Source organism: Felis catus, chromosome E1 (assembly GCF_018350175.1).
Source record: "Felis catus isolate Fca126 chromosome E1, F.catus_Fca126_mat1.0, whole genome shotgun sequence".
Taxonomy (NCBI): Eukaryota; Metazoa; Chordata; class Mammalia; order Carnivora; family Felidae; genus Felis; species Felis catus.
This window is the reverse complement of record NC_058381.1, coordinates 14,017,786-14,044,807: the sequence shown is the minus strand read 5'-3', so window position 1 is coordinate 14,044,807 and position 27,022 is coordinate 14,017,786. Positions and strand designations below refer to the sequence as shown.

At 45.5% G+C, this 27,022-nt stretch overlaps 1 protein-coding gene across 11 annotated transcripts in view; it reads left to right on the top strand.

Annotated features, from left to right (window-relative positions):
* The window catches only part of RAP1GAP2 (RAP1 GTPase activating protein 2), a 225,421-nt gene that overhangs the window by 167,688 nt on the left and 30,711 nt on the right, over positions 1 to 27,022 (top strand). For all 11 annotated transcript variants that reach the window (XM_023244673.2, XM_019817338.3, XM_045045366.1 and 8 more), the window contains 9 exons: positions 224 to 268; positions 983 to 1,015; positions 1,408 to 1,620; positions 2,815 to 2,918; positions 12,897 to 12,975; positions 13,755 to 13,808; positions 16,258 to 16,341; positions 21,905 to 22,005; positions 24,289 to 24,418. In XM_023244673.2, coding sequence (XP_023100441.1) covers positions 224 to 268; positions 983 to 1,015; positions 1,408 to 1,620; positions 2,815 to 2,918; positions 12,897 to 12,975; positions 13,755 to 13,808; positions 16,258 to 16,341; positions 21,905 to 22,005; positions 24,289 to 24,418 — 843 coding nt within the window. The remainder of the gene's footprint in view (positions 1 to 223; positions 269 to 982; positions 1,016 to 1,407; positions 1,621 to 2,814; positions 2,919 to 12,896; positions 12,976 to 13,754; positions 13,809 to 16,257; positions 16,342 to 21,904; positions 22,006 to 24,288; positions 24,419 to 27,022) is intronic.

Genomic DNA, 27,022 nt, shown 5'->3' with positions numbered 1-27,022 from the left:
GAGCCTGTGCTCTTAGTTGCCTGCCCTACTGCCTTACTTGGAGCTGCTGTGGGGACTGAGTGTGACAAGGTGTGTGATGTGTAAGGACCGGGCACAATCAGCTGTAGCTATTATTACCAACCCCATCAAGGCAGGGGCTTGCGAATCTCAAGCGAACCCTCCATTTGGCCCCTTTTATGTGACCTTTGCTTTTTCATGAATCCTCTTTTCCGTGTTGCCATAGGGGATCAAGCTTGAAGAGCAGAAGCCGGGACCCCAGAAGAACAAGGTGGGCTGTGTGGATGAGGCGGCAGCCCTGTGGGCCCGACGAGGGGACAGCCGGCGTGCTGGGGTCTGCCATCGTCCACCTGACTTCCACCAAGAGCTACTTAAGTGGCTGCGCCTGTGTTGACTGGGCGCGGTGGATAGTAAGGGGGCCTTAGCTTGATGCCTATAGGGCAGCTTTAGGGGGTGGGGATGGAGGCCTTCAGCGAGACCTACGGCTTGTGGCTCAGCCTTGATCTTCTATACCTGCTCCTGCAAAAGAACCGCACACGGCATTTAGGGGTATGAGGCTCTGGGCTCCAGGCTCTGCTCCTCCGCTGCAGTTTCCTTTCCCAAGGCCCAGGGAAGCTCGTCACTTGGAAGTCAGCTCCCTTGCCCGAAGGCGGGGCTGGGTGAAATCAGGAGCCATCCTCCTGTTTTTGCCCTCATTCCTAAGGGGTGAAAGGCGCGAAGTTCAGAGCCTTTGTGCAGTGCACCTTCAGCTAGCCAGGTTTGCGTTCAGGTTCTGTCACTTTGGGGAAGCACTCAAGGGAAGCCGGATTGCCAGAGCTCCCTCTCTGCCGTTCTGCATCTGGTGTTCCCTTTGATGCTCTTAAAGCTCTCGTGCAGCCTGCCAGGCAACCCCCACCCCTGACTCAGGAGAGGGGAATGGAAACAGCCATCACACTTCACGGGCACTGCTGGGGCTAACGGTCGCCTTGTCTGGTTTGTCTTGCAGGACGACTATATCCCATATCCCAGCATTGATGAGGTAGGAGCCCCCTGGCCACACTGCAGCCTGTGCTGGGTCTCAGCTCTGGGATGGGACTGGCCGGGGCGGGGGGGGCTGATGGCCCCTGCTCCGTCCCACGTGGGAGAGAACCTCAGGCCTGGAACTTCACCTTTGTGACCTCCATTTTGCCACGTTGAGACTGGGGTGCTGATCACAGCCTTGCAACTTCGGTGCTCCAGGGTCGGCGAAGCTGAGAGGTTGTTGGGCTTAAATTTGGGGTTTGTGTTACTGTAAACACAGGCCTCAAATACAGGGGCCTCCACCGTGGAACAGTTCAGAGGTGGGGGAGTACCACCACTGGCACCCCACTCCTTCGCTCCCCCTGTAGAGCCAGGGCGGGCCACAGTGCAAGACTTTCTCTCTGCTTCCAGGTTGTGGAGAAGGGAGGCCCGTACCCCCTGATTGTCCTGCCCCAGTTTGGGGGCTATTGGATCGAAGACCCGGAGAATGTGGGGACACCGACCTCCCTTGGCAGCAGCATCTGTGAGGAGGAGGAAGAGGACAGTCTCAGCCCCAGCACATTTGGCTATAAGCTCGAGTGCAAGGGCGAAGCCAGGGCCTACCGCAGGCACTTCCTAGGGAAGGTGAGGCTGAGGGCCCCTGGGTGGAAATAGCTGCTGGTGCAGGCAGGGAAATGCACCTAGACCAGCCTCGTCCAGCGCCCCTTTCTCCCTGTCTCTTCTCCTTCCTGGGCCTGCCCCCTTCCTAGGGCCTGCCACTGTCCTGCTGTCCTGGCTGGGGAGGTCCGACTGGCTCTGCTCCTGGGCGAGGGTACAGGGGGTGTGCAGAAGTCAGGAAGGCTCAGTGTGATGGGTCCTTGGGGGCACCACCCCCACCAAATGTTCACGGAGGTGACTGGATGGGGAGCGTTTGGGGGTGAAGGAGAAAATATGTTCTCACACCTTGGAAGTCTTTGTTTCCGTGTACATAGTACAAATCTCTCCTGTCTTCACTCCAGCAGGTCCCCAGGGTGATGTGCTGTGAGCCTCTGAGTGTTTAAAAGTGACAAAGTTACATTTCTTTAAATATATTCTGCTCTTCAGACTTGCTTGGTTCGGAAGTCCCAAGGGCAGATTCCGGAAGTTTCCAGTCTAAGACAGTTTTGCAGAGTTTCACAGGGAGGAGGGAGCTGCATCAGAACCTCCATCCTAACTTGTTCAAATCCAGATTCCAGGGCCCCACCCTGATATGGCAGATCTAGGGTGGGCTCCCCGAGCCTGAGAGAGGCCCACTGTCCAGAGCAGCTCCCAGCTTCCCATGGGCGGAGGAGCCAGAGTTCCTCCTAGTTTTATTCCCACAAATAGTCGGAATCAGGAAGAGCTTCCTCCTGGGAGCAAGAAAGTGGATGTGGGGTCCTGTGGAGGGGAACTTGAGCTCCAGCGTTCAAGGTGGGCTTGAACACTGGATCTGTCCCTTACTAGTTGTGTGACCCTGGGCAGTTACTTAGCCTCTCTGGACACCGGTTTACATATCTATGAAATGGGCATGATGGTGTCATCTTCCCATAAGGTTGTGGTCAGGATTTAAGGAGTCAATGGGTATTAAGTACTTAGTCTAGTGCCTGGTACATCGCGATGACTGCGCAGTTGGAATCCCGTCCTGTGATCTTTCTCTTTCTCCTCCTCCTCCTCCTCCTCCTCCTCCCCCCCCACCCCCCCATCAACAGCAGCCACAACATCCTTGCCTTTCTTCCTCGTTGCTGTGGGCAAAAAAGGTGATTTGGGGGAGCCGTGTCTGGAAGGTCTCCTACTCTGTTAATACCTGATTTCTCTTTCTAGGATCACCTAAACTTTTACTGTACTGGCAGCAGCTTGGGGAACTTGCTCCTGTCCGTCAAGTATGAGGAGGCAGAGGGCATTGAGTACCTTCGGATCATTCTCAGGTGGGGCTGCTGCACCGTTGGAGGCCACGCCTCTAGTGGCAGGGACCCAGAAATACCAGTCTGACCAGTCTGGTCTGGGTGTGTGTGTGTGTGGGGGGGTGGGGAACAGACTGGCTGGAATCCTGGGGCTCTGTTGAGTTGCTAAGCAAGGAGACCAGGTGTTTATGCCAGCCGGCCAACTGTGGGAGTCAGAGTGGTATCCTAGTCTCAAGGTCACCTAGACCATACCCCCGCCTGCCTTTCTGTCTGGCTGGGACCGTGGCTCTGAAGAATTTTGGAAGGGAAAATAGAGATGGCTCTTTCTGCTGAGATACAACTCCAAATCGCCCTGGGAGAGGGTTTGCCAGAGCACCGCTTGTGGCGTGCATCCAGTCGGGAAGATAGATCCCAAAGCATCTGTGTGTGTGTGCAGGGTTCCCTGAGATGGAAAGTGGTCACAGCGGGAGCACTGATTTACAGCTAAGCCATGGTACCTCTCTCCTCAGGGGCAGGATCTGGGACTGGTTTCTGTTTTGTTCAACTAACATGTTTTGTAAAACCCCCTCTGTACCGGGGAGTGTGATAGGTGCCGGGATGCAGTGATGGCTGAGTTGTGGTCTGTTTTCTGAAGGCTTATGGTCTAGTAGAAAAAAGCAGAGGATTTTACTACGTGTCACAGGTATTATGCACAGGATGCTGTGGGAGGACAGAGAATCTGTATCTTATTTATCTCTGCCCCTGGTGGGCTGGTGGAGAAGCCTAGAAGGCCAAGTGTTAGTGCTTAGCAGAGTGCTGTGAACCTGTCAAGCTCCCAGTCCATATTCGTTGAATCCAATTGGAAGTCCTTGATGGTATTTGAAAGAAGCAGTAACATTTTTTTTTTTCTGCCCAAATTTTGAGATAAATATGGGAGGGAGCAGGGGCACACAGTCGTGCTGTGGGAGAGGGGTGTGTGTGGAGGTGGTACAAGGGAGTTGTCAGCACCCATCCAGTCTTGGTTTTTTATTAAGGAAGGAAGCAGTTTTCTTTATGGAGGTTCACTTGGCTAGAAATCATATTTGCAAGGCAGGGAGAAGTTAACTAAATTGCTAGAGCAAATTTTTTGAGGGAGTAATATGTGGATCACCAACTCCAAATAGGATTTTGAACTAGGTGACTCTCTATAAAGAAAATTATTTTCTTTCTTAATAAAAATCAGACCTTGGGGTGGCTGCCTGACTCAGTTGCTTAAGTGTCCGACTTCGGCTCAGGTCGTGATCTCGTGGTTTGTGAGTTTGAGCCCCGCGTCGGGCTCTGTGCTGACAGCTTGGAGCCTGGAACCTGGAGCCTGCTTCGGATTCTGTGTCTCCTCCTCTCTCTGCCCCTCCCCTGCTCATGCTCTGTCTGTCAATAATAAATAAATGTTAAAAAAATTTTAATAAAAAAAAATAGAAATCAGACCTAAACTGGGTAGGATTTCTGAGTAAGAACACAATTGAACACAAGGATCTAACACCCTTTTTCCAATACTCCAATACTGTATCTTATTTGAAATGTTGCTTCAGAACTGAAAACATGAGAAAGATGTCAGGAGCACACCACACACATTGAATATTTTTTTTTACATTGACTATTTTTAAAATAATCTATGGGGCAGTTAGGACTATAATGTGGATGGTATTGAGAGTTGAGCCCCAGCTCACCTTCCTTACAGAGCAGTGTAGCATTGGGATATATGAAATTAGGAATTCTGGGGGAGTCCTGTACTCTTTAAATGTTTATTGATTTTGAGAGCAAGAGAGAGAGTATGAGCAGAGGGAGGGCAGAGGGAGAGAGAGAGAGAATCCCAAGTAGGCTCTGTGCTGTCAGTGCAGGGCCTGACTCAGGGCTCAATCCCACAAACTGTGATCATGACCTGAGGTGAAATCAAGAGTCAGGCGCTTAACCATCTGAGCTACCCAGGCATCCCGAGTCCTATACTCTTTAGAAGTGAGCAGGAGCCTTGGAACAGTCAGGGGTCTTTCCACACGGAACCACTTTTGTTGTTGTAGGTCAGCAGCATTTGAAATCAATCCCCTGGGGAGCCCATGAGCAATCTCAAATGTGGCTTTCCCAAATAGAAAACCCTGGGGTGGCAGGGAGAAGCCATACACCAGCTAGGAAGTTGGACAATCGTTAATCTCACTTGGAGTGATGGCCAGGCCAAATTGAAAACCAGACATAAGAAAATTGGCCCTACAGCTTTAGAAGCTTTACCAGACACAAAGAAGAAATTATGCAGAGGTGACATTCCCCTGCTGGCAGTGACTCCTGTCCCAGCTTCTTCCTCATTCTTTGTAGGATTCTGGATTATTTAATTGATGTCTTAAAACAACTAGCTCTCCAGCCTAAAATCTGAGAAGTGTATTCTGACAGCTTCTGTATGTGCTATGAAGGTAGCCAAGAAGAATCTATCCACAATTGGAAATGAATAACAAGTCTGAGTCGATTTCTTCTTTTTTAAGTTTGGATGTAAAGAAGTAGGGGAGGACAAAAACGCCTCACAGGTTGGTGAAAGGAAAGATTCTGCATCTAAAAAGGCATACCCTAGCATTTAGAAGGTAGGGACTAACTAAATTTTAGAAAGGATTATTTACTACAGAAAGCCAACCAGATTTAGATACCTATTAACTTTGTATTTTCAGCAAACTTCCAGAAAAAATAAACCATATGAAAAAAAATACAAAAGATAAAGTAAGGTGACAGAATGAGATGAAAAAGTTGCTGGTAAATTAAAGAAAGAACATAAGAAAACTAAAAATGGCCAAAAAATTTTTTAATTTATTTTCTACATTTGTTTATTTTTGGTAGAGAGAGATAGAGCATAAGTGGGGGAGGGGCAGAGAGAGAAGGAGACACAGAATCCAAAGCAGGCTCCAGGCTCTGAGCTGTCAGCACAGAGCCTGACGTGGGGCTTGAACTCACAAACCGTGAAATCATGACCTGAGCCAAAGTTGGATGCTTAACTGACTGAGCCACCCAGGCACCCCTGCCAAAAAGAATTTTAAATGAGGGGCACCTGGGTGGCTCAGCTGGTTGAGGGTCTGACTTCAGCTCAGGTCATGATCTCATGGTTCATAAGTTCAAGCCCCGCATTGGGCTGTGTGCTGACAGTGCAGAGCCTGCTTGGGATTCTCTCTCTCTTTCTCTCTCTCTCTCCTCCCTATCCCGCTTGCTCTGTCTCTCTTTCTCTCTCTCAAAATAAATAAACTTAACAAAAATTAAAAAGAATTTTAAATGATATTAGAAGCAGTAAAGAGAAGAATCTACTTTGTGGAAAACCCAGTTATTAATAATGAGAGCAAGCTTTCACATAATTCAGAGGAAAACACAGAAACTCTAAAATGATGAGCAAATTATAATAAATGTGGGGAATAGTGAGCAGGAATTAAGTTTGTGGATAATTGATGTTCTTAAGCTAATTGAAGATTTAAATCTGCAGATTAAAATGGTTCACCCAATATCAGATGAAGTCAATGAAAGGAAACTAATAGCTGGACATATTTTGATGAAAATGTAATATTCCATGGATATAAAATCACTATTAGAATGAAAACATTCCAAAATAAAGGAAGATAAAACGTTAACATCTAGCAAAAGATAGAACATAAAGGAACATGAATAAATATAATAGAAGTCTGAATACATGTAATATATAATAAATATAAATGAGTTAAATTTCACTATTAAACAGCAAAGATTCTCAGTGTGAGTCATGCCTCCACCGCCCCCCACCCCCACTAATGGATCAATCTATGTATCTTTATTTTATTAAAGAAAGTAATTCAGTATATTTAAAAAGAAAAGTGTTGAGAAAAAGTTATAACAAATACAAAAGGGTAGAGTTGCAATATTAATATGAAACAGTAGAATTTGAGGCAAAAAAGCAGTCAGTATGACAAAAAGGGCTATTGCCTATTCATAAAAAATAAAGCCTTGTTTAATCAAGGCTTAATATGTGCCGGACATTCTCCAGGGGTAGGGCTAATGTAAGGAATAAGCTCATCTCTTATTACCTGGCTACAGAAAACATTCACTACATGTTAGGTATTCTTATTCTTGTTTTTATTCTCACTCATCTTCTTATGGACCTGAATTGTTTTAGATCCAAAGATAGATGGTATGGCAGAACTGAAAAAAGTTTATAAGAGCTTGAATGTGGAGTGTGTGTCTGAATGTATATATGTGTGTGAGGGTGTGTAAGGTTGAGGGCTCATGCTAGAGAGGTAAGAAAAAGCTAAATCATGTATGGACTATGTCTAGGAACTTACATTTTATTCTGTGAGCCAAAGGAGAGCTCCTGAAAGGAGAGTATCATGATATGATGTGCATTGTAGAGTGGTCACTGGCTAGATTAAGGGTAATGTCTTGGAGGGAAGGCAAGGCTAGAAGCAGGAAGATGAATCAAGAGGGTGCTGTGATGAGTCAGGTGATTATCATGTGACTACAGGCCACCTGGTTGCAGAATGTGAATGCTGCCTCCAGTACTGTGCAAACCAACAACCTGATGGAGCTGAACCAGGGTGACTTGCACTGAGGATAGAGGAAAACGGGTGGAAAGTTCCAAAACACCCAGAGAAATTGACATTAAGAAAGACAGCTGAACACATCAACAAATGAAAGCTGGATTTACTGCTGATGAAATGCAAGTAATGGTACACTTTCAAAATGACTTATATCTGAAAAAGGTAGAGAATGAATAGCATCTATAAACAGGATAATAAATTATGATACAGTCCATGAGTGGATACACATGGGTACAAAAAGAAAACAATTGGAATTATTGGAAAAAAAATAGTTGAAATAAAAAAAACTCAATACAGGAGAGCCTGGGTGGCTAAGTTGGTTAAGCATCTGACTCTTTTTTTTTTTTAATGTTTATTTATTTCGGAGACAGAGAGAGACAGAGCATGAGTGGGGGAGGGGCAGAGAGAGAGGGGGACACAGAATCCGAAGCAGGTTCCAGGCTCTGAGCTGTCAGCACAGAGTCTGACGCGGGGCTCGAACTCAACACATGGGATAAAATCTGGTCTAATATAATGTATTCAGAATCAAAGAGTGAATCCATGAATTGGAAGATAGTCTTGAAGAATTCGTCCAGAGCGCAGCACAGCTCTAGGATAGAATATATAAAAAAGAAGGAAGCTATGTGGATAATAGACTGATAGGTCCCAGCATTTGTCTTAGAGTTTCAGAGGAAGGAATAGAGAAGCCAGTGGAGAAGAGATATCCAAAGAAATAATGGCTGAGAATATTTCAGAATTGAAGAAAGCACACACTGTGGTGCTGAGTATGATTTTAAAACAAAACAGTACCACTGGACACACTGAAGTGGAACATTGGAACATCGGAGAGAAAGAAAAAAATTTTAAGCTGCCTAAGGATAAAGACACTCATCTATGAAGTAGTGACAACCAGGTTGTGAGCAGACTTCCTATCAGCTATGGGACTCTAGGACAGTATCTTTAAAACGTTGGAGGAAAGAAAGAAAGGAAAGAAAGAAAGAAAGAAAGAAAGAAAGAAAGAATCCTTTAATCTAAAGTTCTATATCGAGAAAATCTATCTGCAAAGACAAAATAAAACTGTTTTCAGATTCCCCCGAAAGAATGACTAAAGGATGTCCTTCAGCAGGAAGAAAAAAGAAACTGAAAGAAAAGATGCAACTAAAAAGTGGCAAGAAATAGGTAAACTGTGTTGATACATTTAATTACCGATGGGGAAAAAAGAGGCTTGAACTAAATTAATAAACAAAAGTAGGAAAGACGATGGGGAGGGAAGAGTTCAATAGTTGCTGTTTCCTTTTCCCTCCTCAGGAGAGAGATAGTGAGGAAGTGCAGAGTTTGTTGGGAAAATGTATACATGTCTGTATTGGAAGTTATAGAAATAAAATCTATAGCTCAAATTAGCAGAGGGATAAAAAGAGAATTAAAAAATTTTAAATTAAACTCAAGGCAGGAAAGGAGGAATTTTAAAAAGGAAAGAAAGCACAGAGTAATAGAAAACACAAAATAATAGAAATCATTCCAAGTGCACTAGTGATAACAATAAATATAAATAGACTAAATTAGCATATGAATGCACTAGACTATCAGATTGGATGAAAAATACAGCTATATTTCTTTTTTTCCTCTGTGCCATCTTTTTTTAAATTCAGTTTTTAATTTTAATTCCAATACTGTCAACATACAGTGTTCTATTAGTTTCAGGTGTATGATGCAGTGATTCAATAATGCTATACATTACTCGGTACTCATCATGATAAATGTACTTTTAATCACCATCACCTATTTCACTCATCCCTGTACCCACCTTCCCTCTGGTAATCATCAGTTTGTTCTCTATAGTTAAGAGTCTCTTTCTTGGTTTCTCTCTCGTTCTCTCTCTTTTCCTCTTTGCTCAATTGTTTTATTTCTTAAATTCCATATGTGAGTGAAATCATATGGTATTTGTCTTCCTCTGACTTATTTCACTTAGCATTATACTCTCCAGCGCCATCCATGTTAACTGCAAATGGCAAGAATCCATTTTTTTTATAGTTGAATAATATTCCTGTGTGTGTGTGTGTGTGTGTGTGCGCGCGCGCGCACCACATCTTCTTTATCCATTCATCTATGGATGGACACTTGGGCTGCTTCCATAATTTGGCTGTTGTAAATAATGCTGCAGTAAAATAAGGGTGCATCCCTTTGAATTAGCGTTTTTGTATTTTTTGGGTAAATACCCAGTAATGCAATTGATTACTGGATTGTAGGGTAGTGGGTATATTTTCCTTTAAAATTTTTTTGTTATTATTATTTTTAGAGGGAGAGAGAGTGGAAGAGGGCAGAGGGAGGGAGAGAGAGAATCTTAAGCAGGCTCCGCGCCAGGTATGGAGCCTGACATGGGGCTCAGTCTCACGATGGTGAGATCATGACCTAAGCCAAAATCAAGAGTTGGTTGCCAACCAGCTGAGCCATCCAAGTGCACCCCCCCCTTTTTTTTTTAAGTTTATTTATTTATTTTTGAGGGAGAGGGAGAGAGTATGTGCAAATGGGGAAGGGGTAAAGTGAGAGGGAGAGAGAGAGAGTCCGAAGCAGGCTCTGTGCTGTCATCGCAGAGCTGGACATGGGGTCGCCCTCACAAACTGTGAGTTCATGATCTGAGCCAATACCAAGAGTTGGGCGCTTAACCAACTGAGCCACCCAGGTGCCCCAAGCTGTATTTTTCTTATAAGAGACATACCTAAAGAAAAGCAATATTGAAAGATTTAAAATAAAGAAATGGAAAAAGATATGCTGGAAAAATACTAACCGAGAAAAGTGATGTAGCAACATTAAAATCAGACAAAATAGGTTTCAGAAAAAAAAGCATTGGTAGGGATAAAGAGAGTGTTCTCCTTTGTAACTTGTCCTGATGTTTCCTGCTGTGTGGAGGGAACATTTCTGTGTAACATCCCTGGCTCTCTCTGCCTTCTCTGATAGATGAGTTTGGGAACAAGAACTTGAAGTATGTAGCCCTGGTTTTTCCTTTTTCTCCTGCTCAGAGCTAGTTGCCCTCAGGGTGCTCCCTCTGCCCCTCTGTGCTGGAAGGCCCACCTGGGCAGGCCCCTACAGAGGAGGCTTGCCTCTTGCCCAGCACTGCCTGTGACCTGGTGGATAATCCTGGGGGTCATTTAGGAGACTCATTTCATCTTTACACTAAGCCGGGTGGCCTTTATCAGTAACAAAGGAGTTATTTTGACTCCCAGCTGCCTTACCCTTAATTTTTTTGTTTCTGAATCTGTTCATTACCTGGGCAGAGAAATATGCCCGTTCCTGGACCCACGGAGGGCTCAGCTCCCATGATGATAAAGAGAACAGTCCACCCAGAAGATCTAACAGTCATGAAGTTGTACTTAGCAATATAGTCTTGAATTTAGAAAGGCAAAAACTGATGGGAATATAAGGAATCAACAAATGTTCAGCTCTAGTGGGAAATTTCAGTAACATCTTCCACACTTCCATGGACCAAGCAGACAACAATTGTAAGGATATAGAAGATTTGAACAATGCAGTTAACAAATCTGATTTTGTAACATACATTCCCTAATTCAACCAAAACAGCAAAAACAACACTGTTTTTAAGCCCAACGTAGAACCTGAAAAATGTCTGTGTATCAAGTTAACGAACTTAAAATAACATACAGATTATGTTCCGTGAATATAAGAAAATTAAGTTAGAAATCAACAATTAAAATACTGAAGGAAAATATCATACATTTAGAAAGTTAAAAAAAAAAGAAGAAAATCCTTTAAATAACTCATGGGCTAAAGAGGAAATCACAACAGAACTGACAAAATATTTAGAACTGAATGACAATGAAAATACTACCTATCAATGTGCGGGATGCAGTTCAAGTGGTACTTAGAGAAAGATGTATAGTTTTAACTGCATTTGTGAAAAAAGAAGAAAGATTAACTGTAGGCATGCAAATCAGGAAGTTAGAAAAAGAATAGTAGGGAAAAAAACCCCAAGAAAATAGGAGGCAGAAAATAAAAAAGACAAGAACAAGTTCAGCGAAGTAGAAAGCAACAATAAAAAGGAATAGAGACAACAAAACCCAAAGTTGTCTCTTTGAAAAGATTAATAAAATCGGTATACCCCATCAAGGACTGATTAAGGGTGAAAAGATACAAACAATGTTACGGCAGTGAAGGAAGGGGTGCAGTTTTAAGTACAGATAAAGTTCTAAGAGAATGCCAAAACCCCCTGTATATCAATGCATTGGATGGATAATTTATTTTTTAAGTGTTTATTTTGGAGAGAGCATGGGCAAGGGGAGGGGCACAGAGAGAGAGGGAAGGAGAGCGAGGGAGAGGGGCTGAGGATCTGAAGCAGGTTCTGCACTGACAGCAGAGAGCCTGATGTGGGGCTTGAGCTCACGAACCACAAGATCATGACCTGAGCCGAAGTTGGATGTTTAACCAACTGAGTCACCCAGTACCCCACATTGGATGGGTAATTATATAGAAAAACACAAATTGTCAAAATCGACTCAATCAGGAGTGGAAAACCTAAATATTCACTGTTAAATAACGGAATTGGTAGCCAAAAGTATCCTCCTACCAAAACCCAGCAAGCCCAGAGATTTCACAGATGAGTTTTAGCAAAACTTTAAGGAACAGAAAATCCCTATGGTATACAAATGATTTCAAAGGATCAGAAACTCCTCAGCAATTTATGAGGCTGGGATAACCCCTTGATATCAAAACCTGAGAAGGGAAGTAAAAAAAACAAAAAACCAAAAACCATTGTTGCTATTGATGTGAAACTCTCAATAAAATATTAGCAAATTAAAGTCAGCAGGATATGAAAAAAACAATGCATCATAAGCAAGTGAGTTTTACCCATGGAAGGAAAAGATGGCTCAACAGAAATATAATCTACCGGGTTAACAGATTAAAAACCATATGACTGTCTCAGCAGATGCAGAAAAGCATTCAGTAAAATTCAACACTTTCTTAATGTGCTAAATGAATCAGGGAACAGGCTAAATTTAGAGTCTTACGGTAAATCCCTTTATAAAGCAACTTTCATCCCATTTATATTTTGAGTAAATCCAGACTTTCAAATCTTAGATTTTCTTTTCATAAGAGGCTCTATCACATGTGAGAGCACACGTGTATCCAGAAGCTGTGCCCGGTTCTTTGGGAGAACACAAGCCCTACAACAACCCCAAAAATCATGGTGAATTTGAAGGCGACTATTTGCATTTCCCGTATCTCAGGCAGGTTCTTTAAGTGTCCTCCTCCTCCAGGATAATGACAAGATTCCATTTTCCCACCATTTGGGTGTAGCACCCAACTCGTGGGTTGGGTGAAATGCAGCAGGTCTGACTGTAGGGAGACACCGAGCGAGTGTACCTTGTGGCCTGGTGTGATCTCAGGCACCATCTCAAGCCCCTTTCCTGATGGACTCCCTTTCTTGTGGACACATTTTTCTCACCCTCGTTCACATGTGCAGGTCCAAAGTGAAGACTGTGCATGAGCGGATCCCCTTGGCTGGCCTGAGCAAGTTGCCCAGCGTCCCTCAGATTGCAAAGGTAAAAACCAACCCCTGTGAGAAGGTGGCTTCCTCCTTTAGCCCAGGGCTGGGGTGGGGGTGCAGGCTTGTCCTGAGAGGGCTCTGCCCTTAGAGAGGGGAAGGCCACTACACTCTTTGGCCCTTGACTGCATGGATGGCGTGGGGAAGGCTGTTGGCAGATGCCCTCATCTTCCCTGCAACCTCCCCATCTCATCCTCACAGCTGATGCTGCTCATGGTCTCTGCCCCCAAGTTCACAGCCAGTTCAGGGGACCAGAGAAATGGGAAGACAGGACTGGCTATGGAGAGTGCTGTAGGACTTGAGAGGAGGAAGGGGTGGAGTGGCCAGGTAGCCTTCCCAGAAGAGGAGAGATGGGCTGGAGGATAGCCAGGCTATTGGTCCAGATAGAGGACCCCCTCAAGGAAGGAGCTGTTAATCAGCTGGTGGCGGGGCCCATGTCACTGTTCTGGAATACTGGGAACTTGAGAACTGAGTCAGCGAAGTGGAGTGAGAAGGATGGTCAGTTGGGTTGGGTTGGGTTGGACCCACCCGATGAGAGTGGGAATGCCAGGCAGAATTGTGCCGAATGCCTTCTGTGGCCTCACTTCACCGGGAAACCTCAGGAAGGCTAGTTAAGTTTCCTGGCCACACGTTAGGGAACAGAACCAGGACTCAACTCCAGGCCTTCTGACCCTGCAGGTCCTGCCCTCTTGTGCCCTTCCTCTTGGTGGGCGGAGGAACCCACATGTTTTCAGTGGAAGCGGCCCCTGAACTGTGTGTCTCTCTCTTCCTGCTTAGGCTTTCTGTGATGACGCAGTGGGGCTGAAATTCAACGCTGTCCTGTACCCCAAGGTGAGGATCTTCACCTCCTCCCCCTACCCAGGGCTCTAGAGCTTGGAACAGACTTTCATACCTGTGGCTCTGTAGGATGTTCTCTGCATATTGGTGAGGTTTTGTTGGGGGTTTTCCAGTAAACCTCCATGTCTCCCTCTCTCCCTGCTCACTCCTTTGCAAACTGGTCCACTGGGAACCAGTCCTCAGGCATGCCCGGGTAAAGACCCACCTGAATTGGTCCCCGTCTATTGTGGAGTGGTAGACCTCTCCACATTACTCTGGTCCTATTTCCTTGGGACCAGTACTGAGGTGGGGAGTGATTCTACCTATAGCTAGAGGGCTAGCACAGGTCTGGTCTGCCATCATGGAGGTTGAGGGTGGCAGATGGCAGAACCCCACTGAGAAATAAAAGGCCAGATCATGGCTCCCCATTGCCAGTGTTACTGCAGCTCTGAGGCCTTACAAGCCCCTGCCCGGCCCTAGTTAATAGACTGGCTGGTTCTCTGTTATCAGTTTCCTTAGGATTGGCCGGATCTTGACCCCAGTTATGATGTGGGGGTGGGAGTGGGCAGAGGAGCAATAATAACTTAACAAACCAACAAATCCACTCAAGAACAATTATGGCATGACAGGACTTAAATCACTCACGCACAGTGAATTGCTTTAAATTGGCCACAGGAAGAGAGCCAGTGTACTGAGCGCCTCCTCACGAGCCTGCAGGGCCCGGGAGTGGAAACAGAGCTGTGCAGTGAGTGCTGACACCAGGGCAGCTGAGGCTTGCTGAGGCTGGTTCAGTCCATTCCCCGAGTCCCACTTCTGATAGCTAGGGACCATGAGGTGAGATGTTTGGCGGGGAAGAGAGGCCCTGTCCTGGCTGAGACCTCCAGAACGCCCTGGAACAAACGCCTTGAATGTTCACGGTTGGGCTTGACACCATTTATCCCTGTGCAGTGGCTGAGTTAATGACAGGGTCCTCTCCTGCCCAGAGAATGTGCCAGAGCCCTTCTCTCAGACACCTCTTGTTAGCCTGAGCATCTGCAGGCACTTACCAGTGCCCTCCACTGAACTCTGTCGCTCCGAGTGCCCTCCCTCTTGTAATTAAAGCTGAATTAGTGAGGTTTAACCACACATTAAAGCCCCATCCTAAAGGCCTAGCTTAACCACAAGTTTGGCAATTTTTGTCGTCGAATCCTATCCACTGAGAGAACCCAGCGACGCTCATGTGCACGGGTCTCTCTGTAACTTGGAAAGCCTCGAGCTCTGGTGATCATGGAAGAGCCGCTGTATTTTCGTGTTTTCTATATTTGAAGCGCTGCTTGGTCCAGCTGCGGTGTTCATCTGGCCGAGATGTGTGCAAGGTTTTAAAATCCACAGGGTTGAGAATGTTCCTTGAAGGTCTCCATGGCTGGATGCCTCTTCCCTGGCAGGACAGCTGCTCTTCACCCTTGACTCATTCCGTGCGGGAGTGGGGTCCCCCTCTGGGCTTGGGCAGCAGTGCTGTTCCACGGGGAGCTGTGAAGTGTCCATTTCCTCAGGCAGCTGAGAGCCTCAGTGGCTCACGTATGCTAGCCGACAGTCACGCCTTGCTCTTCCTGTTGTATAACACACGGTCAGTTCCCTCCTTTTTACTGCAGGGACTATCCCAGTAACTATCCCAGTAACACCCAGATCTCCCCTTTCCTAACAAGCTGGTTCAGCTCTAATCTTTCTGGAGGATTACGTTGATGGTGATGATGATAGCTGCCCTGTGCTCAGCACTTTATGTGCTCGGTCTGACTGAATCTTAACAGCCACACGTCTCCATTTAACGGATGAGGAAACTGAGGCCCAGAGAAGTAAAGTGGCATGCTCAGGGCTATACAGGTAAAAGCAGCGGGTTCAAGATCTAGAGTTTCGTGCTTCTGAGCCCTGGATACCAGCTCTGAAGCAAAACAGAAAATTAGATAGAACCAATGCTCGGGGTTCTTTTTTAAAATTTTTCCCCCCTCTTTGCATATTGTAATAGGGCTGTATGTTCCTCCTTAGAGGCCTTTCATTTGATGGGTAAGAGGGATTGAAGTCTAGGCATAAGCAGTGCCTTGCTCAAAATCATACTGCTGATCAGAGGTGTAATTAGAGCCAGCGTCTTCCTCACTGACCACTTTTGGGGTCCTGGCTTCACTTTTTACACCACAGCTAAGGCACTGGAGTAAGTCCCGTTCCTTGAGTCCTGCTGGGTTCCCCGTGTGCCCAGATCTTGGCCTGCAGATCTGGATGGGAATGGAATGGTGATCCAGAAGTTTGGCCGCGCTGGGGGAAGCCTGGTTCTGGGAGCTAGGTGTAACTTCTGGCTTCACCCTTTGTCTCCCTCCATATTCACGGATGTCTCACACTGGGGGGCGTATTCTCCACCAAAATGGGTGCTTCCCCATCTGTTTGCCTCCGAGTTAATAAACAATCTGATTTTTTTCTCCCCACATTTTCCCAGGCCTCCCAAATGATTGTGTCCTATGATGAGCACGATGTCAACAACACATTCAAATTTGGGGTCATTTATCAAAAAGCCAGGCAGGTAAGCACCACACATCTGTACTGGTCGCCATATGGCGTTGATTCTCCCTGGGGACGCTTCGCCTCCCCCCAAGCACAGGAGCCCTGCGGCAGGGTCTTATACGTGCCGGATACAGCAGCCACCTTTCACATAGGAATTAGGCTGGAGGTGACAGAATCGCCAAGGCGGGCTGCTTCTCACAAGGAGGCCTGCAGATCCTTTAAACGGTAATATAGTTTTCCATACAGTAAATTTGACTTCTTCCTGGCGGCTCCTCTCAACTGGGGGCTATGTTGTCACAAGAAAAATCAGACTGGGTCGGGGGGTATGGATCAACACAAGCTGCTTTCTCCTTGCTTGTCCTTCTCCCAGCTGGGAGTTAGCTTTTTCTCCCGGAACTTCCTTAGATTGCTGGGGCATGGCGTGCCTCTCTTCCCGCTCTGAGTCCAGCCATGTCAGGCTGGTTGCTGGAGATCAACCGCAGTGGAAGTATTTATGCCGTGGAAATCGGCAAACCAGGGCTTCCATTTTCCCTCGCTGGAAAAGTGGTGATTGAAAAATATATCAGTACACCACTGCTCATGCCCCTCGGTCTCTTGTAGCACTTACATGCTGCCTTGGGGTTAGTTGATCAGAGCGATTCTCAAAGTATGTTCCGTGAGACGCTAGCCTGGTGAGGTACTCTGTGAACAAATGACTCGTGGGGGTGGGGCAGTCGTGTGGGAACATTTTACAGGCTCTAAGAACCCCCAAGGTAAAGAGCTTTTATAAATTTGTTGAACTCAGTGTGTCCCATACTTATCTGACCACAAGACCACAAACTTCCCATCTTGTCTACCGTGAACATTTATTAACATCCTGAGCAGTGGTCTTTGAACACACCTGTGTTTCCTCACCTAGGTTGTATGAAAGAAGGTTCCACAGGTTCCAAGGTTCATCTTGGTATCATCTAAGGGCCTAGCATGGTGATTTTATAGAAATACTCATAACTTTTTAGCTGTGTGAAATAATGGACAAAAGTTTTGATGCTCTTATGGTACATTGATTGTATCTTTCAGTATTATCTGTGGGTTTTTTTTGTTTTGTGTGTGTGTGTGTGTGTGTGTGTGTGTGTGTGTGTGTGATGATGTCTTTCTTGCCTAGATGATAGCTGACTTCCTTGTGTGAGGCTATTAGACCACGAGAGACATGTGTTTGCTTAAAAACATTCTAATTAAGTAAAGAGTTTAGGAGCCGAAAGGCCAACACGGATGAATCTTATAATTGGAAGGAGATTATTCAGGTAGCTGCTCTAATTATTTTTCCATATTGCATATTTATTTTGTACAGCTCTGCTAATACACCCCCCCCCCCAATTAAAGTTCTTCACTTGTGAAATTTACCATAGCAGATCTCATCGGGTGATTACAATCCAGTGTTCCAGCAAAATTATAATTACTGAACATTAACCATCCACCTCTGAGAAGGAGTCTGTATATTGTTTATTTACCTGATGCTGCTGAGCCAAGGTGGAGGCATGTGGGGAGATAAAAGTCCTTTTTTTCTTTTTTTTTAAGACTTTTTAAAAAGTTGTTTTGCAAACCTATATTCGCAGGGCAGTTAGTACAAACATTTGTTGCACGATAGCTCTGTGCTGTTCTTAGGATATAAGTAAGTCCCATCTGATTCTCCCGTCTGTCTGGCACTGTGCTAAGTGCATTGGGGGATACGGTGATGACTAACACCCCCTCCCTGAGTGCATGGTCAAACTCACAGCCAGGGTAAAAATGAAGACAATGCTAATACCAGGCTACCTGTAAATCCTACAAAGAGGTGCATCCCCCAAGTACATAAGCTGGATTGTTTTCCAGTACGAGATGTCTATTGCCTGGAAGCGGCTCTTCTCCCACATTCTGGCCTCAGGATGCGGGGTAAACAGCATGCGGAGTCAGAGTTTGATGCCTTGGCCGCATGCTATATAGATCAGGGGTCAGCACACTCTCTGTAAAGGGCCGGATAGTTAATGTTTTAGACTTCATGAGCCATACTATCTCTGTTGCAACTACCCAGTCCTGCCTTTGTAGTGCAAAAGCAACCATCGACAAAACTAAATGAATTGTCCTGGCTGAGTTCCAGTAAAACTTTATTTATAAAAACAGGCAGCAAGCTGGACATGGCCCAGAGGCCATAGTTTGCTGACCCCTGCTAGAGAGCGGTATTTCCCCAGCTTCAGACATTCATAAATGACATTCAAGATCGTATTGTCTACCGTATGCCTCGATTATCCTTTTTTCACGCCTATACTATTAACTGCTTAACATTTTCTTTAAAAAGTTTTTTTTTTCACTTTAAATGTCTTTCTTGTTTAAAGGAAATGTGCCACTACTCTAATTAGAAAATCGGTATCCCTTGAATGAAATGAAGGTAGTTCTAAAAAGAAATACAGAATTGTTAAAACAGAGTTATTAAAATCTAGCTAGATTCTGTTGCTTATTGAGGGCATAGAACCTGAGGTCTGCTCTTTTTTGTTATAAAGCAGGTGTTGAGGAGGTGTGGAAGGATCACCTATTAGAGACTTTCTCCTTGAAGTGGTTGTGTGTACTAGAGTTTCCTCATATCCTCTGCAGCTGTTCTTTGCTGTCCGTGGACGTTTGCAGAACGTCAGCTGTTTGCCGATCCCGCCACGGTGGGCAGAGCCTGTCGGTCAGGCAGGGCCATGTGGTGTCTTATGCCTGTCATAAGTACAGGGCTTTACTACTGTTTGTAGCTTTGCTTTCTATTTTTTAAAAATCATTAAACTTTTAATTTCTAGCTGTATGTAGATTGACATGCAGTTCTACGAAATAATACAGAGAGCCCTTGTGTATCTCTGCTCAGTTTTCCCCAAAGGTAATGTCTCATAAAACTGTAGTGTAATATTACAGCCAGGATACTGACATTGATACAGTCCTCAGACCTTGTCTAGACTTCCACAGTTTCACGTGTGACCATCTGTCGTGTGTGTGTGTGTGTGTATTTTGTTGTATATAATTTTTTTAATGTTTATTTTTGAGAGAGAGAGAGAGAGAGACCATGCAAGTGGGGAAGGGGCAGAGAGAGGGAGACACAGAATCTGAAGCAGGCTCCAGGCTCTGAGCTGTCAGCATAGAGCCCGGCACGGGATTCAAACTCACAGAAGGTGAGATCATGACCTGAGCCCAAGTTGAATGCTTAACCACCTGAGCCACCCAGGCGCCCCTGTTGTATATAATTTTATCATGTGTGTAGGCTTCACAGTCAAGGTACAGGAGAAGTCCACCAACACAGGATTCCTGTGTGACCCCTTCATAACCCTGCCAGCCCCCCTTTCGCCTCCATGATCCCTTCCAACCTCCAGTCCTCAACCCCTGGCAACCACTAATCTGTTCTCCAATTTCTAAAACTTTGTCATTTCACAAATGTTATATAAATGGAATCATATAATATATAACCTTTGGGGATTGGCTTTTTTTCCCTCAGTGAGATTCATCCAAATCCTTAAGTGTATCAATAGTGTTTATTTCTTTTCATGGCCGAATAGTATTCCATGGTATAAATATACCACAGTCTGTTTAACTGTTCACCCTTTGAGGGATAGCTGGGTGCTTTCCAGTTTGAGGCTATTATGGATAAAGCTGCTATGAACATTTGTATACAGGTTTTTGTGTGAACATAAATTTTTCATTTCTCTGGGGTAATGCTTAGGAGCATATGCTGGGTTATATGGTGATTACACATTCAGTTTTGTAAGAAGCTGCCAAACTGTTTTCTAGAGTGGTGGTTCCAGTCTGCATTCCTACCAGCAATGTATGAGTCATCCCTTTCCTCTACCTCCTTACCAGCATTTGGTGTTGTTACTATTTTTTAATTTTAGCCATTCTGATAGATGTGTAGTGATATCTCATAATGGTTTTAATTTGCATTTCCCTAATGGCGGCTAATGGTGTTGAACATCTTTTCATGTGCTTATTTGCCATCTGTGTATATCTCTTTGGGCGAAATGACTGTTTACGTCTTTTCACCATTTTCTTTTTCTTCTTCTTTTTTTTTCATAAAGGTTTTATTTAAAAAAATTTTTTTAATGTTTATTTTTGAGAGAGAGAGAGACAGAGCACATGTGAGGGAAGAGCAGAGAGAGAGGGAGACACAGAATCCGAAGCAGGTTCCAGGCTCTGAGCTGTCGGCACAGAGCCCAACGCGGGGCTTGAACCCACGAACCACAAGATCGTGTCCTGAGCCGAAGTTGGAGGCTTAACTGACTGAGCCACCCAAGCGCCCCTATAAAGGTTTTATTTTTGAGTAATCTTTACACCTAACATGGGACTCAAACTCACAACCCTGAGATCAAGAGTCTCATGCTCTACCAACTGAGCCAGCTAGGAATCCCTCTTTTGACCATTTCCTGATTGGATTATTATTGTTATTATTATTATTAATTATTTTACTGTTCAAAAACTTTTTATAACAGCTTTACTGAGGTATAACCCACAATACCGTTCACAGTGGTTTGAGAGTTAATTCTCAATAAAGTGGTTTCGAGTATATTCACATGCTTGTGAAACCATCACCACTATCTAACTCCGGAAAATTTTCGTTAATCCCCAGAGAAACTCCATGCCCATTAGCAGTCACTCTTCCCCATTCTCTCCAGCTCCTCTCACCACGAAGCTCCTTTCTGCCTCGAGGGATTTGCCTGTTCTGGACACTTCATGTAAATGGAATCATAACATGAGGCCTTTTATGTCTAGTTTCTTTTGCTTAACATGTTTTCAGAGTTCATCCATGTTTTGCGTCCAGTACTGCACTCCTTTGACAGGATGATGTGTTATTGTATGGACGTACCACATTTCGTATATCCGTTTGTCCGCCGATGGACATTTTGGTTGTTCCCACTTTTGGGCTATTACGAAGAATGCTGCTATTAACATCCATGTACAAGTTTTTGTGTGGACTTATGTTTTCATTTTTCTTGGATATATTCTTAGGAGTAGGATTGCTGGGCCATATGGTAACTCTATGCTTAGCTTTTTGAAGAACTGCCCGACTGTTTTCCAGAGAGACAGCACCATGTTACATTCCCACCAGCAGTGTATGAGGCTTCTGATTTTTCTATATCCTCGCCAACATTTCTTGTCTTTCTTTTTGATGAGAGCCATCCAGTGGGTGTGAAGTGGTATCCCACTATAACTTTGATTACTGCTGAGTTTTGAGAGTTCTTTGTATATTCTAGATACTAGTCCTTTGTTAGAAGTCCAACCATTAATTTTTAACTTACGGATTGGCTTTTGGTATCAACTCTAAGAATTCTTTGCTTCAGCGTGGCCTTTTATACTGACCAGCAGCATTTGTTGAAATAGAGAGACGTCAACCACCAGCCCCGAGAATCCAGCTCTGTTGATTGAGCCTTTATTTGTCCTTCCTCCAGTCAAGCAGACCCACTTGTTGGCGAATGTGGGGGGATGGGGAGGAAGGAAGAAAAGGACCAGGTAGCTGGACAGCCACATTCTGTCCTTTGGCATCAAGAAGCATCAGAGGTATCAAGAAGGCCTTTTCTAAACTCTTACAGCTGATTCTGTTTCTCTTTCAGACCCTGGAGGAGGAGCTATTTGGGAACAATGAGGAGAGCCCAGCTTTCAAGGAGTTCTTGGACCTGCTGGGGGACACGATCACACTGCAGGACTTCAAAGGGTGGGTTTCGGCCAAGTGATGGCTCTGCCTCCACTGATGACACCTTAGAGGAAGGGAGAGGGGAGACCGCTGAGTCTCAGAGGGTATGTGAGAGGTAAAAACATACACTAGAAACGTGGGATTATTTTTCAGCGAGTGATCAACGCTCATCTGCATTCCTGAGGAAACGGGTGATGTGGGGGGTAATCCAGAAAGGCATGTTGTCTGAGAGGCACTGACATTGGCCTTCTGATAAATGATGAAACAGCTCCAGCCTCAGATTTGTCCTCCTAATTACATTTGGCTCTGACCAAGAGGGAAATGAATCCACCTACCCTGTCACTCACCTGCCAGGTCTTCTGGAGGCCTGATGAGCCTCAGGAAAGAGGGCCCTGTGTAATTTGGGGAGAAGTGGCCCATTTCAGTTAATGTTTAAAAAGGTTGGATAATTAAGAGTTGGTAGAAATACGGTAATCTCCCTGGCAAGACTCCATGCAACCGTCTCTGGTTCTGCAAGTGGACAGAAAGAATACTGGGGCTATTGCTTGGAAAACTCTGGCCCTTGATTTTCCTTGACAAAGGCAACGTTTGAGAAGGGCCTTCAGGCCTGGCCCTCCTGTTCTATGCTTCGTGGCTGGCACATGGATGAGCCCCAAGAATTCCCCACGTCAGCAGCCAAATTAACAGGATCTCCTCTAACGTGTGAAAGCACCCAGCTCTGGGCCCGGTGTGTAGTAGGTGTTCAGTAATCACTTTTTTCCTCCGCCCCCTTCTCTCCTCCTCTTCCATCTTCTTTTCGCCCCTCTTCCTCTGTCTTACTCCCCCTGCAAGGTCATCACTGCCGTCTGGAGTCAATCACACATGAGTTAAAATCCCACCTCCACCACTTATTGGCTCTGTGACTTTGAATAAAGCTAATAACCTCCAGAAGCCTCGGTTTCCTCATCTGTAAAAGGGAGATAAAGATAGTACTGACCCCAGCAGGTTGTTAAGGGATTAGAATGGATAACAGCATGTGAAGCACTTTTTATGCCACCTTCCATTGACTCTGAGATGCCATCATTGCAAATGCATCCTGATTTTCAGAGACGTTAAAATATGAAAAAATGTGTGCTTTAGAATAGACGAAATAGGGGTGCCTGGGTGGTTCAGTCGATTAAGCGTCCGACTTCGGCTCAGGTCATGATCCTGTGCTTTGTGGGTTCAAGTCCCGTGTCGGGCTCTGCGCTAACAGCTTGGAGCCTGGAGCCTGCTTTGCGTTCCGTGTCTCCCTCTCTGTCTCTGCCCCTCCCCGCTCATGCTCTGTCTCACTCCGTCTCAAAAATAAACAAGCATTACAAAAAATATTTTAGAATAGATGAAATAAAGTGTATTAAAGCCAGGAAGGACCCTAGAGATCATGTACTTCTGTCCCCTTATTGTATAGAGAAAGGAAACTGAGACCTACACAGATTAAGTGGTGTGCCCAAGATCATGTGCTGACTTGGTGGCCGAAGAAGGTTTAGAACCTGGAGAGCCGGACTCCTGGCCTGGTGAGCTTTCCTCCATGCCAGGCTGAGCACATTTTCTGGTTTGTATGACAGCGCTTGTGGGGACTGACATCCAGGGTCTGTTTTATTTCATTTTCTTAAAGGAACCTACATCTTCCTCTCCTTGCTGAAGAATATGATCCATGGCTAGAAGCCACATGTCTGTAGAGGAAGAAGGGGGCAGTTCCTGGAAGCTGTTATATAAATGGAATCATACAATATATGGTGATATAAGTTCCTTAGTATTTTTCATTCCTGCCTTTGAGGAGATAAGCAGAGAGGGGCTCCTCGGACACCTCTAGGTTGGGTGCTGATTTTCTGGGTCCCCACATCAGGGGCTGGCTGGGTAGGAATCCAGCATCTGTCATCTCTTCAGGCTCACTCTGGATGCTTCCAGTAGGATGGCTGGTTGCCCTGGCTCTGGGCTGAAGACTTGGACATGGCCTTGCAGGGAAGAAAGGCTTATGCACAGCCTTGAGGGCCACTGGCACCTGGATGGCGTTTGTCTTGGGATTGTGGATGGGCAGCCTCCCTTCCTATGTGACCATATGGATGTTCTGCCTTTGTTTTCAATAATAGACTGACTTACGGTTAAAACTTTAGGACTCGTCTGCCCAGAAGCACAGAGCTCCCTGCGATGCCCATATCATTCTCTCTGTGCCCTCACTCTCACATGTCTTCTCATTCATTCTCCTACCCCCCATATCCTCAGGGGAGGTTGTACCAAGAAGCCCACTTGTCCTCACCCTGTGCTCTTGCCCTGTTTTCCTGACAGTTTCCGAGGCGGCCTGGATGTGACCCACGGACAGACGGGGGTGGAATCGGTATACACGATATTCCGGGACAGGGAGATCATGTTTCACGTCTCCACAAAGCTGCCGTTTACTGAGGGAGACGCCCAGCAGGTAACCTGGTTCCAGAGGGCTTCGGGAGCATGGGGCATGTGAGGTGAAAGCCTGCTTCTGGTCTTAGATACTTGAGGGACTGCGGTCCCCTCCCCATTTTCTTAATCCAGAGGCTTGTTTAGCTGTTCTCATGGAAGTCTGTTCCGTCGTGTTATCTCCCGCAGGCCTTGTGGGAGGACAGGGCCCCTGGTTGTTCCACTTTGACCGGTGGGGCACCTGCAGCTCTGCGTGGTTAAAAGACCATGTCCTGCTTGATGAGGGGCGGAGCTGGGAGCAGAGCCCAAGTGCCCTGCTCGCGTAGGGTGCTCGCGAACAGTACCCGATGGAGTTTGCAGATAGCAGCTTGACGCCAGCCCTGCCACTTAGGGGTGTGTGATTCCAGGCAAGCTGGGTAACCTGGTGACCTCGTGGTCCTCAGCTGTAAAACGGGGATGATACCACCTAAATCAGGGGCTTGTTGCGGGCATCACAGAAGGTTCGGAGCGTAGCGCTTAGTACGCTGCCTGGCTTGTGGCAGGCTACCTTCCTGACAGCTGTCCAGTCTGCAGGCCACTGGGCTGTTTGTCCTTCTTCCTGCCCCAGTGATGGATGGCAAGGTGCTCATTGCCTGAGACACCCCCCCGCCTTCCAGCCTTTCTAGTCTCACGGCCTCGTCTCCTGCCTGTGGGCAGGAATTCGGCCTTTACCTGAACCGGGGTGATACTTCTGCCTCCAGTGTCTTCCCGTCTTCTCTCTCATTTGTGGCTTCTGATGGGCCCTGAGACCAGCAGCCGAGGCCTGGCCGTTGCACCATCTGCCCCTTTCCACTCTTTATGCCTTTTCAGTCTCCAGGAAAATCAGAAAGGGAGGTAGGCTCTTCACCAGACTCTGACCCATTCCTTTCTGAGCAGGGAGCTGAGGAGGGAGCACAGATGTAATACTGTAAACATAGTGCCTGGCTTCTTAGGAAAAAGGGAAATTGGCAAACGAGACTGTGATTTGGCTCTAAAATAACCACTGAATGTTCCAGAAACAAATGGGAGCAGGATTCCTTTTGAATCCAAAGTAGGTTTTCTCTCCACATTTTTACCTTAGTCTCTGTTCCCTCATGGCCTCCTCACGCCCTGCCCCAGCCTGGGGCTCTCTTTCAGTCTCACCTGTATTCAGTGGGAAGTACACAGAGCCTTCTGCAAGGACTACATAAGTATTAATTTTCTCTTCCCAAGAAATGGGAGGCAGTGGGTGGAATACGTGAGGCAATTTGTGTAAAAGTACCCAGCACGGGTTCAGTTTATAGTAAATGAGAAATTCAATGTGGAACATAGGGCCTGCATTCAGTAAGTGCTTAATAAAGGAACAAGCGCCTAGCCAGAACTTAGCATACAGGAGGGCCCTAACTGTTGAAATCGTGTGTGAACAGCCCAGCATGGTCCTCACACACAGGTGCTCAGTGATTGAGATCACCTGTGAAAGCACCTGGCACAGTTTGGGACTCTGAATCAGGGTTGTTTGCCCATGACCTCTGCTGAGCCAGGTTGCCCTCCTTCTCTGAGCATGGCTCTCCTTCCCTCTGCTGTAGAATGATCCGTCCACTCATCCCTGCTCATCCACATTTCTGTCAAGCACTGTCTTCCCCCCACCTCCTCTTCCAGGAAGCCTTCTCAGATTAGCATAAGGCCTCTGATTTTATTCTCCTCTCTGCCTCCATAATGTTGGACACTTTGTGTGTGGCAGCTGATTTAGCACATGCTGACTGGTGCCTTTGTTACTGTTCTCAGGTAGCTTCATCTGAGTTTGTGTGTCTTCTGGATCAGTTACAGGCTTTACCAGCAAAACTCGTCCCTCACCTTTTTTTTTCTTTTTGATTTATTTTTTATTTTTTAAAATTTATATCCAAATTAGTATATAGTGAAGCAATGATTTCAGTAGATTCCTTAATGCCCCTTACCCATTTAGTCCATCCCCCCTCCCACAACCCCTCCAGCAACCCTCAGTTTGTTCTCCATATTTATGAGTCTCTTTTGTTTTGTCCCTCTCCCTGTTTTTATATTATTTTTGTTTCCCTTCCCTTGTGTTCATTTGTTTTGTCTCTTAAAGTCCTCATATGAGTGAAGTCATATGATTTTTGTCTTTCTCTGACTAATTTTACTGAGCATAATACCCTCCAGTTCCATCCACGTAGTTGCAAATGGCAAGATTTCATTCTTTTTGATTGCTGAGTAATACTCCAGTGTGTGTGTATGTGTGTGTATATATATATATATATATATATATATATATATATATATATACCACATTTTCTTTATCCATTCATCCATCGATGGACATTTGGGCTCTTTCCATACTTTGGCTATTGTTAATAGTGCTGCTATAAACATGGGAGTGCATGTGTCCCTTCAAAACAGCACACCTGTATCCCTTTGATAAATACCTAGTAGTGCAATTGCTGGGTCTAGGGTAGTTCTATGTTTAATTTTTTGAGGAACCTCCAAACTGTTTTCCAGAGTGGCTGCACCAGTTCGCATTCCCACCAACAATGCAAAAGTATTGCCCTTTCTCCACATCCTCGCCAACATCTGTTGTTGCCTAAGTTGTTAATGTTAGCCATTCTGACAGGTGTAAGGT